At 44.6% G+C, this 14,284-nt stretch overlaps 1 protein-coding gene across 1 annotated transcript in view; it reads right to left on the bottom strand.

The window, feature by feature from the left end:
• Positions 1-653: 653 nt before the first annotated feature.
• Positions 654-14,284, bottom strand: part of RDX (radixin) — a 95,648-nt gene continuing 82,017 nt past the window's right edge. The window contains exons 14-15 of the mRNA XM_030330785.1: positions 3,936-4,029; positions 654-1,240 (exon numbers count right to left, since the gene is read on the bottom strand). Coding sequence (XP_030186645.1) covers positions 3,963-4,029 — 67 coding nt within the window. The 3' untranslated portion in view covers positions 654-1,240; positions 3,936-3,962. The remainder of the gene's footprint in view (positions 1,241-3,935; positions 4,030-14,284) is intronic.

Consider the following 14,284-nt stretch of genomic DNA (forward strand, 5'->3'; position numbering starts at 1 on the left):
TCAAGCGAATTATGAGACCAGTTTGGGAACAAATCCTCCTTGGCATGAGACCGACGGCAGGATCCCCGCCAAATCGAAAGGTTATTTGCTTAGGGGTCTGTCCCCGTTAGGAGGACATTTGCTTAAACGGCTCGACTCCTTACCCTTGAAGCACATCGGGGACACGTGGAAAATTCAGCATCATGTTGGCGTATTTTGCCTTTTTTTTTTTTTTTTTCTGGAAATCTTTAAGAGGTAACTGTGGCTGCGGGTGCCCGCCGGGTGATTGTAACACATTTCGTTCTTGGAGGACTTCAGAGCCACTGTTAAAATGGCTCAGAAGGCACACTGTCACCCAATCCTCTGAGCTTCAGCCCTGGGACATTTGAGCCACCCCAGAGTGTCAGACATAGTGCCCCTTGGTGAATTAATAATGCCGCGTCACATCCCAGCTCTGCCCCCACACTCCTCAGGCTTCTTTCGCCTAACACTGGCCAACTCCAAACTGACGCTCTGTGAAATCGCGGAGGACGAGGACGGGGCAGGCGGGTCGTGCCGGTCAGCAGGGCAATTCCTTGAGAACCCGCTATTTATACACTGCCTACCGCGAGGATGCAGAATCAGGCCCCCCAGGCTGATGTTAGAATATGTTTATTGCTACATTTATATACAATTATACAAACAGCCCAGACAGGAGAGGGAATGTAGCATCGATTTCTCCAGACTCCACAGATGTGCACAAGTAAACGGAGCGGTATGCCACGACGTTTGCTCTCAGTTCGAAGCCAAAAATAAGTCACATACGTTTTGTGAAAAAGTGGAAAATTCTAGGAAATGCTCTCCATATATCCCTCCTTACAAGCTAGACATGCAGAAAAAAAAAAAAAGTGGGTTCTCAGAAGCCGATGCCTTCAGGCATCTCTTGAGGGGGCGGTGCCTTGAAGACAGGACGAGGCGGATGCTTGGGGCCCAGGGCGCAATGCACAAATTCCCAAGTCCCGGCCCAGCTTCTTAAGGTCTGTCCCTAGGAAAGGCGACCAGGAGAGGGTCGGAGGGAGACAGAACAGCGAGCGAGGGAAAACCAACAGTAAACTGAGCCGTGAAGAGAACCATCGGCGAAAGAGCCCTTGGTGGGGGGAATTCTTGTCCATCCGGTTCCAGCTGAGGTTCAGGGTTCGGGGGGGACAGACACATTCAGAACATCAGGCACGGCTTGGTATGTCCTCATCCTACAGCTCGCCGTGTGTCAGATGCCAGGGACCTGCACGAAGACAGGGAGGGAACAGGAAAGTCAGGAGAGAAAGGACGGGGCTACACCTGCATATTGGCATCGCAGAGCTGGTGAGGCCTCGGACCTGGACCTCCTCCCACATTTCATAGGGGACACTTAGCCACGGTGGAGTGTGCTGCTGAATTATGGGGGGTGGGGGTGGGGGTGGAGCGCTCCTGAAGCCTTGCGGTGAATACAGGCTGTTCTGGGACGACCAGAAGGCAGGTGGCTCCGACCGCAGCCCCGCTACCGTTCCCATCTCAGAGGGAATCTAACGGAGCGGATCTCGCCACGTTCAGACCCAGGGCTGCGAGGGGCGGGTCTGAGACCGCTCGTGTCACAGGTACGAACACCTTCGTGACGTGAGTCACGGGAGAGCAAGAGGAGCAGGCTGGGGGTGGGGTGGGGGGGGGCAGGTGTGCCCAAGGGGTGAGCTCACATTCCCTGCACCAGCTCTGCCTTCCACACCTCAGGCCACCTCCCCCTCGAGGCTCCGGCATGAGGGTCTTCAGATCGGGTCTCAGCCAGCCTCCCAGGCCACAGTCAACCTAGCCCCTCAGACAAAGGACAAGGCCTGGAGGGTGAGAGCAAGAAGTCTGGGAGTCCGGGGCGCCTGGGTGGCGCAGTCGGTTAAGCGTCCGACTTCAGCCAGGTCACGATCTCGCGGTCCGTGAGTTCGAGCCCCGCGTCGGGCTCCGGGCTGATGGCTCGGAGCCTGGAGCCTGTTTCCGATTCTGTGTCTCCCTCTCACTCTGCCCCTCCCCCGTTCATGCTCTGTCTCTCTCTGTCCCAAAAATAAATAAACATTGAAAAAAAAAAATTTAAAAAAAAAAGAAGTCTGGGAGTCCGGACACCCCAGACCGCCAGAGGCTTTGGGGAGCGATGGGCAATTTGGCCCCCTGGCACCTGTGTCCATGGGGCCTCTGTCCCTGAAGAAACCGGCCAGTTCTCACTTGTCTGTGACTGTGACTTGTACGTGAACCTCTGATTCCTCCTCCCCGTAACGCCACGGGCTGGCCACAACAAAGACCGCGTGAGATTTCTGCTGGGACGCCCTAAGGACAGCAGCAGAAGGAGCAGAAGACCACTCGCGAGTCCCTATCCCTTCTCCTGGGTCCACGACATCAGCCACAGAGGCCCCGGCACTTTTCCAAGGCCACCAACTCTGTGACATTTCAAGCTGAAGGATGTGGCGATTGCCAACTCCCTTGATCCTTTAATAAATTCATCTCGGGATAATTCAGAACTCTGTCATTTGATCTTGACTTTCCCGGTGACTCATGCAGAAACCTTCTCTTCCTGCTTCTGACGACAAGAGCACACAGTTAAACTCGCTCAAAGGATTTGCTCAAAAAAAAGCAAAAATGTTAACGGATGACAACCGGTGAGGGGACAGTCGCAAATCATCAGGTACATCTTAACTTGGGGGGCTTTTGCCCATCGGCAAACAAGATGGAAAGACTTACGTAAGTCCCTGCACTGGAGGCAACGGTTTAAAGAGGAGTAGCCAGGAAGAGAACTGTCTGTGGCTTCCGCTAGGACGTAAGAGCATGTGCGAAGTTGGGATTTTAGCTCAAATCCCAGGAATCAGGAATAGGACTAACTGGGACTCTATGAATTTACAAGCACCTACACCACTTTCAAAACAATGATGCATGTGCCACAAGCCTTTCAAGTGGACGTTGAAACACTGGAAACATTTGGGTGATGTCACAGAACGTCCGAGCTTCTTGGACGACCTTAAACTCATTTTGAAGCAATCCAAAATCCTAGGCCAAGGAAGCACATCATTTGTAAAAATTCTGGACCTGGGTCGAACTTATATGACCATTTTTTAAATCTCATTTAAAAAAAAATCTAGGGGCGCCTGGGTGGCTCAGTCGGTTGAGTGTCCGACTTCGGCCCAGGTCATGATCTCGCGGTTTGTGAGTTCGAGCCCCGCGTCGGGCTCTGTGCTGACAGCCCGGAGCCTGGAGCCTGCTTCGGATTCTGTGTCTCCCTCTCTCTCTGCTCCTCCCCCGCTCGTGCTCTGTCTCTCTCACTCTCAAAAATAAATAAATGTTAAAAAAAAATTAAGAAAAAAAAAAAAAGAAATGGGAAGGGTCTTAACAGTCTCCGCCAAAGAAATTAAAGAATTTTAAAACAACCTGTCTCAAGGTAACCGTGTTGGTCAAGGACTTTTAAATGTTTCCAAATTGAGATCATTGCAGAACACGAACCTGGCTGATGAACCGATTCTGGATCTCTTCTATTCATTATGTATGGACAGCCCTTCATTTTTCAGTATTTCTGAATTCCCAGCAGCACACGGCATCATCTGCGTGAGCTTGCGCTGCAATACTCACTCCACATCACAAAAGAGAACAGTCTAAAGCAGCCTGTTCCATCAGCGCACATAGGTTACGGACAAAGTCTCATCTTATCCAACGTCAAAACTGTTAAATTGGAGGAAGATGTGCTTGACTGGCAAAGAGCCCAAGAGATGCAAACAAGGGAGAAAGAACCTTCAGGGCGTGGAACTAGATGGTGTAATGGTGACCTCCTTTGGGGATTCACTCCACTAGATTAATGGTTCCAGGCTGTGGGTGAACAGATTTGGGTCTTATGGGGTCCAGCCAAGGGGCGGGCATGGCAGGTGTCATGGAAAGGTGGGCTGGCCCTGGCCATGGCCGCCATTTGTACTTACCTAGCGAGGGAGGGAGCCTTCTTCCTGTTACATCTGCTTTATACTGCTTTGACAAGAACGCATCTGGAACAGTGCATACAGTTTGGGTCCCCACCTTTCAAAAGAGACATCAGGGGTTAGGAAGCACTTAGCAAAAGAACCCAGAAGGAAGTCAAATAGTACAGAATGACAAAAGCACCCTTGTCACCCCGGATTGGGCAGGGCCTCCTGGGCAACCAAAGTGCCAAAGCAATCTTCTTCCTAATTTTTAACTTTTTTTTTTTTCCAATCCAGTCTTGAATCTCCACTATTACAATGTGGAAATAAGAATCAGGTGACATCTCCCTTTCACATGGATGCTAGAATTCTAATGGTTGTAGCAACTCCACACAAATAAATCGGTTTCACGAGAATAATGGATCCCAAAGTGTTAAAATAACACTGATCAGATTTTATATTTGATTTGAGGTTCTCTAGTGATTAATCTAGGCACTATTAAAGTGTCCTCTGGCCACGAAGCAGACTCACAGACCTCCTTTGAAATCAATATGTCTTTGAAGAAGCAAATTCTCAACAGACTGTGCCTGCCTGCCAGAAAACCGGGGTGGATTAAGACAAACGAGAAATAAAAACCTCTTCTGTGTCCATGTTGGCACTGCAGAGGTTAAAGAGATCGGTTCCAGCCCTACTTCCTCTGGTCTGTCTCCTGCAGCTGACTCACCTTCCATTCTCAGGGATAGCCCTTAGAGACACCAAAAATGAAGTCACAGTAAATTCTACAGAGACATCACGAAACCAGCCCAGCTTATCCACGCCCCGAGTTCTCGGACTGGGGAGAACACTGCTCACAGTATGTTCTATGCTGTGGTTCAAGCAGGTAGAAGTGTAGTTACTGGCAATCTCTATCTTATACATCAGTCATGTACCGGAAGGGCATCTGTGGTGAGCTCTTTCCCATGGACAGCACGATATCAGTGGTAGTTGTTTCCAGGGAGTTTAAGCCACAATGAAAAACTGAGGCTTTGTAGTCAAATACAATAGACATCCCTTATTTGTCAAAGCTAGTAATAAAGGAACACAGAAACCATGAAACTTATTAAAAGTCTTAAAATTTTTTCTGTAATACTTGAGCTTGAGGTTAAACTGGGCAGGATTAATTAGGTGATTAAGGAGTACCTGGAACCTGGGAACATTTCAAAGGGAACTTGAAGTGTTTTCAAGGACTCTGAAGGTTAGCGGGGCTGGTACTTGATTGTCTCAGATTTCATTAAAAGATACGTCCTGTATTTTTCCCCTTAGTTCCCAGCACTACTTTTACCATGGTTAACCACAACGGAGGTAGATTTATACTCATAAAAGAACGAAAGGAGAGACTGGAAGGAAGGAAAAGAAGAAAACAAAGGAAGGAAAAAAAGAATGATTTGCATGAGTATATTGAGGAAATTTGGAAGTGAAAGAATGACAGGGGAGTAAATGGGATAAATGTAAGGTACAAGGAAGAAACAGAATTAGATTAAATGACAGGTGTCAGTGATAACAGAAGAAACCACCCATACATTTCCCTAAAAAGTAACAAAAGAGGGGCACCTGGGTGTCTCAGTCGGTTAAGCATCTGACTTCAGGTCAGGTCATGATCTGCTGGTTTGTTAGTGTGAGCCCCGCGTGGGGCTCTGTGCTGACAGCTCAGAGCCTGGAGCCTGTTTTGGATTCTGCGTCTTCCTCTCTCCCTGCCCCTCCCCCGCTCATAAGCGCTCTCTCTCGCTCGCTCGCTCTCTCTCTCTCTCTCTCTCTCTCTCTCTCTCTCAAGAATAAACATTTAAAGAATTGCTTTAATAAAATTAAAAAATTAAAAGAGATCAAGTCAGAAATTTCTAAATTTGCCACCAGGTGGCGCCATGACATTAAAATAACTTGGTTGAACACCCAACCCTTGAAGCGGGTGGGTCTACTATAGAGGGGCAGGTATCCACAGTACAGGGAGTTCAGGATTTGTGGAGCGCCAAGTCATGGGTTAGGACATAGATCAGATCAAGTTACCTCAGGACGGCAAACTTGGTTTTACAGTAGAAAATCTACCTAATTCAGTACGTTAAAAAAAAAAAAAAGTACACGAACGTATTATCGCCATATACATTTGCATTTGATAAATTCTAAGCCTTATCTTTATTAAAAAAGAAAATCTAGCAAAATAGACGTATGTATATAAAAGGAAGTTTCATTAACTCAATAAAGGGCATGAACCAAAACCTAGGGCCAACACGTAGTGGCAAATGTTAGAGCTGTTGGAAGCATTCCTCTTAAATCAGAAATTCCAGTGATGTCCAACATGGTACTGAAATTTTCAGTTAAGTCAACACAGTAACGTAAGAAAAGTAAATGTTATACAGATTGAGAAGACAGATTGAGAACTGCCATTATTTGCAGGTGAGTATGTAGAAAGCCTAAAAGATTTCACAGATTATTAGAAACAACAAGAATAAGCAAGGTCCCTGCACATAGGGTCAGCAAACAAAAATCAATTTCATTTCTATATACCAGCCACAAAGAGTTTTAAAATGTAACTTTTAAAAGTTAGTGAAAATTAAGTTGCTTAGTAATAAATCCAGCAAAAGATACACAGGACCTTAAAGCAAAAATTTAAATTTTGGTGGAAGGCATTAAGGATGATACCAATAAATGGAGAAATATATTCATGACTAGGGATGCTAAATATTGTACAGATGTAATTTCTTCCCAAATTAATCTAATTAATTATTATTAATACATTTCCAAACAAACGCTTTTATCCTCATTTATTTCCTTATTTAAGAGAGAGACAAAGTGCAAGCAGAGGAGAAAGCAGATGGCGGGACAGAGAGAGAATCTTAAGCAGGCTTCACGCTGACCATGGATCGATCCCATGACCCTAGGATCATGACCTGAGTGGAAATCAGAGTCAGATGCTCAACAGACTGAGCCCCTGCCCCTCCCATACAATTTAAATGACATTTTTTAATTTTTCTAATGTTTATGTTATTTGAGAGAGAGAGAGAAATAATGTGAGATGGGGAGGGGCAGAGAGAGAGGGAGACACAGAATCAGAAGCAGGCTCCAGGCTCTGAGCTGACAGCACAGAGCCCAGTGCAGGGCTTGAACTCATGAACTGTGAGATCATGACATGAGCCAAAGTCGGATGCTTAACAACGGAGCCACCTAGATGCCCCCAATTTAAATGAATTCTAATATTTATGTAGTAGAAAGGATATCTGGCTGGTTCGGTTGAATATGTGACTCTTGATCTCAGGGTTCTCAATTCAAGCTCATGTTGGGGGTAGAGATTACTTAAAAAAATAATAATAAAATTTATGTAGAATTTATGTAAAATTTATGTAAAATTATGTAGAAAAGGCCAAAAAAAAAAACCCCAAAAACAAAGGACCAAACCTAGTCAGGAGTTTATTATTAAAGCAAGGTGGAGAAAAAAGAAAGAAAGCTCTGTCAGAAATTAAGACTCATTATAAAACTAAGACTATAATTAAAACAGAATGCTATTGACACAGGGATAGACAGACTGACCAATGGAAGAGAACAGAGACTGTACATGTGAATCCTTAATACAGGTAAGAAGTGGCAATGCCTCAATGGGAGAGGGATGGAGTATTAACATACCGGTCATCCGGATAGAAAAAAAAAATGGATCCATACTTCATCCCATACCCAAAGTTACTTCTAGCTGGATTAAAGACTCAAGTGTAAAAATAACCAAATGCTTAGAAGAAAATTTAAAAACTCAAAACTTTTAGAGACGATATAGGGGAATACCTTCATGACCTCAAGGAAAAGAAGAATTTCTTAAACAAGACGCGTGCACAAAAATTGCCACAGATCACAAGGAGGAAGATTTATAAATTAAGCTACAATAAAATTTAAATTCGTATCCATCAAAAACTCATAAAAATGTGAAAAGATGAGGTAAAATTTGGAAGGAGATAACTGTAAAACAGTTAAGTATCAAAAGATTAAGGGCCAAAATACAAAGAAATTCTGTGAAGCAATTACATCGAGATAAAGAAGCTAATAGAAAACAAGCAAAAAAAAAAAATTCACTTCAAGGAAGAGGAAACGTGAAAGGCGCATAAATATAAGAAAGATTCTCAATTATAGGGGCACCTGGGTGGCTCGGTGGGTTAAGCATCCGACTTTGGCTCAGGTCATGATCTCATGCTTTGTAATTTTGAGCCCCACATCAGGCTCTGGGCTGACAGCTCGGAGGCTGGAGCCCGCTTCCGATTCCGTGTGTGTGTGCATGTGTGCGTGTGTGTGTGTCTGCCCCTCCCCCGCTTGTATTGTCTCTCAGAAATAAATAAAACATTAAAAAATTTTTAAAAAAGATTCTCAATTATATTAGTAATCAAGAACATGCAAATTAAAAACACAGTAAGATACCTATCAAACAGGCAGAAGTTTAAAAATTCTGGTAAGGGGCGCCTGGGTGGCGCAGTCGGTTAAGCGTCCGACTTCAGCCAGGTCACGATCTCGCGGTCCGTGAGTTCGAGCCCCGCGTCGGGCTCTGGGCTGATGGCTCAGAGCCTGGAGCCTGTTTCCGATTCTGTGTCTCCCTCTCTCTCTGCCCCTCCCCCGTTCATGCTCTGTCTCTCTCTGTCCCAAAAATAAATAAACATTGAAAAAAAAAAAAATTAAAAAAATAAATAAATAAATAAAAATTCTGGTAATATCACATGTGGTAAAGATGTGAATGTATCTTTACTTTGAAAAGTAATTTAATGGCTACATAAACTGAATAATTGCCTCCCAACTAGGTCTCCGCCACCGAGATACTACTGCTTACATTCACTAGAGACATGTCCAACAAGATCTATGGCTATGTTGTCTGTAAAATAAAAAATATTAGAAGACAAATGTCCACCGTCAGGGGAATGGATAAATGGTAGAGTATTCAAGTGAATGTACTCACAGCAGCAAGAATGAATGAACCACTACTATATTAGTCAAAATGCATGTGTGTGTGTGTGTGTGTGTGTGTGTGTGTGTGTGTGTGTGTTAAAACTATCTAAAGTTCATATGCATGCAACGCTAGACATCATATAAACTAGGTATCATATTGCTTGTGGACACAAACACAGTAAAACCCACAGGGAAGTATGATGTAATAGGGGAAGGCCTCGGAATGTCAAAGTTACCGTCGATGTACTATTTTTTAAACCAATACATGAGTATCTATTTTATATATATATATATATATATATATATATATATATATATATACAGATCCTTTAACAACACAGGTTTGAACCCAAGCGCATAAATCCACTTACATGTGGATTTTTGTGAACATATTCACAGTACAGTACTATGAATGTATTTCTCTTATGGTTTTCTTAACAGTTTCTTCTCTCTGGCTAATTTTATTGTAAGAACACAGTAGGTATACATATAAGACAAAATATGTGCTAATCAACTGTTTATGTTATTGGTAAGGCTTCCACTTAACAGTAGGCTATGAGTAGTTAAGTTTGGGGGAGTCAGAAGTTACATGCAGATTTTTGAGCAGGTGGCTGGCATCCCAGGCCCTCATGTTGTATAAGGGTCAAGTGTATAATAATACATAACATGTTTTAGTAATAATTTAATAATATAGATAACAAGAATGTATACATTCCTTTTTATTTCCCCTAGGCACATTTCTTTCCCTAACACTGTTGTAAAACATTCTCTAGTTGTTATGTGTTTAAAACCATCAGAAATTAATGGAGGAAACATACTACAACAGAGAGAAAAGCTATAGATTTTGGTTCCAGTTATCTTTGGTCTTTGAACCATTAGGGCTTGGAAGTTCTCAAAGAAAGCATCCAGGGAGAAAAGTCAATAGTCACCCTGAGGACAGTGAAGAGAAGCATTGGCATTATTGCCATGGTGACAGACACTCTCACCGAAAAGTCAGGGCTTCTCACAAGGGCTGTCCGAAGAGTTCAGCCTCCTCTGTTAAGAAGGCAAGTTCATGGAACCCGTATATACTCATTGAATCAACAACCTGGGGAGGAGGACCTGTAATCTGCATTTAAAACAAACTCTCCAGGTGATGCTGATGCTAGTTTGAGAACCACTGCTCAAAGTGCTTCCCGTGTATAGAACAAAACAAAACAATACCTTTCATTTCAGCAAAATGAGACCCCTCCATGATCAAAAAAAATTCTAGACAGTCAGGAAAACCACACCACTGGCCTGCGGGAGAACATGCATGTTTTTCCAGCCCTTGAATTCAGGGGTCAGCAAACCATGGCTCATGGACCAAATCCAAACCCAGCTCCCCACCTGTTTTTGTAGAGGCCATGATTTAACGTACATTTTTTTCAAGAAGAATATTTCATGATATAAAAAAAATTAAATGAAATTCAGATTACAGGGTCCATACATAAAGTTTTACTGGAAGACATCCTTGCTCATTCATTTATACACACCTATAGCTCCTCTTGTGCTACAATAGCAGAATTGTGTAGTTGTGATAGACATTATCTGGCCTACAAAGGCAAAAATATTTAATACGTGGACCTGGACAGAGAATTTTCCACTTCTGCTTTTGTCCAATGATTAGCATCTACCAACATAAAAGCAAACTATAGGCAATCATAGTGATAGCTTTTAAAAATGCAATTTTCAGGGTGCCTGGGTGGCTCAGTTAGTTAAGCATCTGACTCTTGGTATCACTTTGGGTCATGATGCGGTTGGTGAGTTCAAGCCCCACATCAGGCTCTGTGCTAACAGCCTGCTTGGAATTCTCTCTCCCTCTCCCTGCCCCTACCCTACTCATGCTCTCTCTCCCTCTCTCTCTCCCTCTCTCTCTCTCTCAAAATGAATAAATTGAAAAAAAATTAATACAATTTTCATTTTAATACTGTAGGCAAAAAATCTAATAGCTTTAAGAATCATAAGGAAAGTTAAATCAGATCCATTTTTAGCTACAAAGTATATCAAATAACCCACATAGAGCATCTGGAAAATGCTACTAATTATGCTCCTTTCTCTCTTCAAATATTCTAATAAGTGACAAAGAAGTGACTGATGAATTTTAATGAAACACTCTATCACACTGAGTTCTGAAAACTAATTTAGCAACCTCCTCCTCCAGACACTGACTCAGGTGGTTAACCTCAATGTAAGCCCGTCTTGAATGCTACGCAGACTTCCTTCCTCAGGCCTCACACTGTGGCGGCCTTCCTCTCTTCTCTGGTCTGCAGCTCTCAAGGCAAGAGCCTTCTTCCCTCTGATACCCAAGCTCTTGAGTTGTCTTCCAGACTGAGTTTACTTCCTTTCACCAAAGACCTGCTCGCAGAGTTCCTGAAATATTTTATTCAACGTCTACTGCATGGCTGAGAAAGCCTATTTCTATCCATATTCATTTTCACTTCTCGAATTCATTTTCCTCTGGGTGTCTGAGATCCCTCGAGCATAAGCCCTCCCTTTGATTTCTAAGGCTTTGACACTCAATAAAAGGAAAAGGTTGCTTGCTCACCCCCACAAAAGTAAATCATGTATTTCAACTTTAAGTGATATTCACCTAATTTTGAAAAAGAAGCACTAAGCTCTCAGCAGTCTGGTGGAACCAGCCTGTGCAAAACAAGTGAACAAAGAAGTCTGGTCTTCAAATTTGTGGGGTCTGACCTTCAGGTTACTGTTATTCCATGTTCACCTTAATATGCAAAGCATTCTGGGGTGCCTGTCGGTGAAGCGTCCGACTTCGGCTCAGGTCATGATCTCATGGTTTGTGAGTTCAAGCCCTGAGTCGGGCTCTGTGCTGACAGCTCGGAGCCTAGAGCCTGCTTGCGATTCTGTGTCTTCCTCTGTCTCTGCCCTCCCCCTGCTCATGTTCTGTCTCTCTAAAAAATAAACATTAAACATTTTTTTTTAAATATAGAAAGCATTCTTCTTTGGCCTTTAAATTAGTGGATACATTCACTTTGAGTTACTCAAGACAGGAAAATCCGCCAAAGGGCACTGTCCTATAAACATATCTCGGTTGGAAAAGTAGTTAGTGTTTTGTAGTAAAAAGGATCTGGGTGGGCTTCCGATTCAAAGAAAACCAAACCCAGATGCAAACTATGCCACCCCTGTGCCTTGGGGTAGGTTACTCAACTGTAAAATGGAATAAGGCACCTACCTTCAGGGACACCTGTGGCATTTAGGACATCCTTGTGTGGATGAGGAAAAGGACCCTCTCCTCCAGGCGATGCCGCCCTGTGTGGCCCCAGGGGCGTGTGCTTGTTGAGTTGTGGTTCACCCTGAATTTACACGTCTGTCCCCACGCTTCTGGCCCTGGACTTTGGTGAGCTCCTTGTGATCTGTTCCTTCCCACCTTCATCTCACACACCTCTGTCCTCGGGGGTCGCTCAGCTCTGGAGATGTATGGCCCTCCTTTCTGTTTCTTGAACAAATTAAGCCCTTTCTTGCCTCCTAATTTTGCATATGCTGTTCCCTCTACCTGGAATGCTTTCAAGAGAAGTCTGTAAATTGGTGCCCAGCAGGCCACTTTGGACAAGCAGATAACGTCCTTGGGTTTACAAAGCATTTCCTAAAATGTTTGAAATAGCTGGCATGTAGACTTTAGGAGCTTTTCACATAAACTTGACATTTCAACTGAAGTGTCTCAAGCATTACTCTTCGAATGTCCTTTTTAAAAAAGCTGTTTTCTGGCTTTTCTTGGAAAGCCAGAAGGTACAGCAACAGAGGGCCTGTTGCATCTGAAAAGCCGCTATGCTCATCAGAGCACAAGACTCCTGTTTATGCACAGCCGCCTTGGGGCCAGGGCACTCGGGGGTCCCTCTGGCGCTTGCATTCACATCCAGATTTAAATAAGGAAGAGGGGGAACCAGGCTTCTCTTGTTTCAGGAGGCAACTTACGTGCCACCTTGTATGGAGACTTTCTGACCTTCCAAGCCCCCATTACCACCTCCATATTTTCCCCAACTCAGTCCTGTGTTCCTTTCATCACATTAAGTTGATACAAATGTGCTGCTTTTATAGGTCAAAGATGCTTGGATAACGCCAATTTCACATAATTTAATTGAATGCAATTCACAACCTTGCAATTACTCTGTGCTTCACGTCCTTCTGTAGAAAATAACACCATTGGGGTAAGGACCTAGTCTTATTATTATATCCTCAGTGACAACTATGTACACAGTACCTGGTGGGTACTAGGTACTAAAATATTTGTATGAATAAAGAAAATGCAACAACTCCTCCCAACGGAAGTTCCTTAGCAGCTCCGGCACACACACAAGATCCGTTTTCACCCATCCTGAGGTCTCCAGAGTCAGCCCCAGTTAGAAGCAGACTTTCCTAATCTACTCAGCTCCAGAGCTGGCTTTAGTCCCAGACTTCCGCCTCTGCCCACCCCGCCAATGCCCCCAGTTCCAGTGTTAGAAATTACTCCGAAGCTGTGATCTTTCCTAGAACCCCTGTACAAACAGCACGAGACCACTGCTGGAGGTCCACCGAGGCGTTCCCTCAGCCTTACGAGGAAGCCGGGGGGCGGTGGGGGTGGGGGGAGGATGACACTTGTCCCTGAGCTAAGTGTTGACAATCACAATGACCTCTGTGTGCCTGGAGGTGCCAGCAAGAGGCTGGCCGCTCCCTGGACCCTGGTATGTGTCCTTGTCTCATAGTCATGCCATCCCTTAATTCTTCTGTTTCCTTCTCTAGACTATGAGTTTTTAAAAATTATCTGTGAACCCTCAAGATCTAACTCCAAGTGCTGAACAGATGTTTAAGACCGAATGAAATTATTCCAGTAGCTTCGGTCATTCAGGTGCCACACGGGGCGCCCCTGGAGGGTCAACGTGGACACAGATGCTCATTGGCTGGCTCTCATCTCATGGGCTCGGGAAGGGGTGCGGGGCTAGGGTGCACACCAGCGTCTGCCTCAGACACCTGCGCTTGACAGAGGACACGGCGGGGGAGAGGAAAATGCTCTGTTTTCTGTGTTTGGCTGTCATACCTGTTGTATGCACAGGTTTGTGGGAATGCTTTCCAAAAGACACTGTACAGTTGAGTGGGGACAAAAAACTATTCTGATTCCACAGAAACGGCTCTTTTCAATTATTTGCTTGTTGCCGGAACCAGTGTGCGCTTTAAGTGCTGTGACAGGCCGCCACACTGCTGGTCACTCGCGCCGCCCAAATCCCTGAAATCCCCGCCCCGTGGTGCACGTGCAGCCCTCTCTCCAGGTTGCACCTGACATCCTGTCTCTTCTGCTCCGACAGCACCTGGGCTGCAGGACCCTCACCAAGGTCTCGACCAAACCCAGTGTCTCTCCCTACCCTTTCCCCTTGGGAGGTATCTTCTGACATCCCGTCGGCATTCCAGACCTAAAC

This window comes from Lynx canadensis, chromosome D1 (genome assembly GCF_007474595.2).
Source record: "Lynx canadensis isolate LIC74 chromosome D1, mLynCan4.pri.v2, whole genome shotgun sequence".
In the NCBI taxonomy this organism is placed as follows: Eukaryota; Metazoa; Chordata; class Mammalia; order Carnivora; family Felidae; genus Lynx; species Lynx canadensis.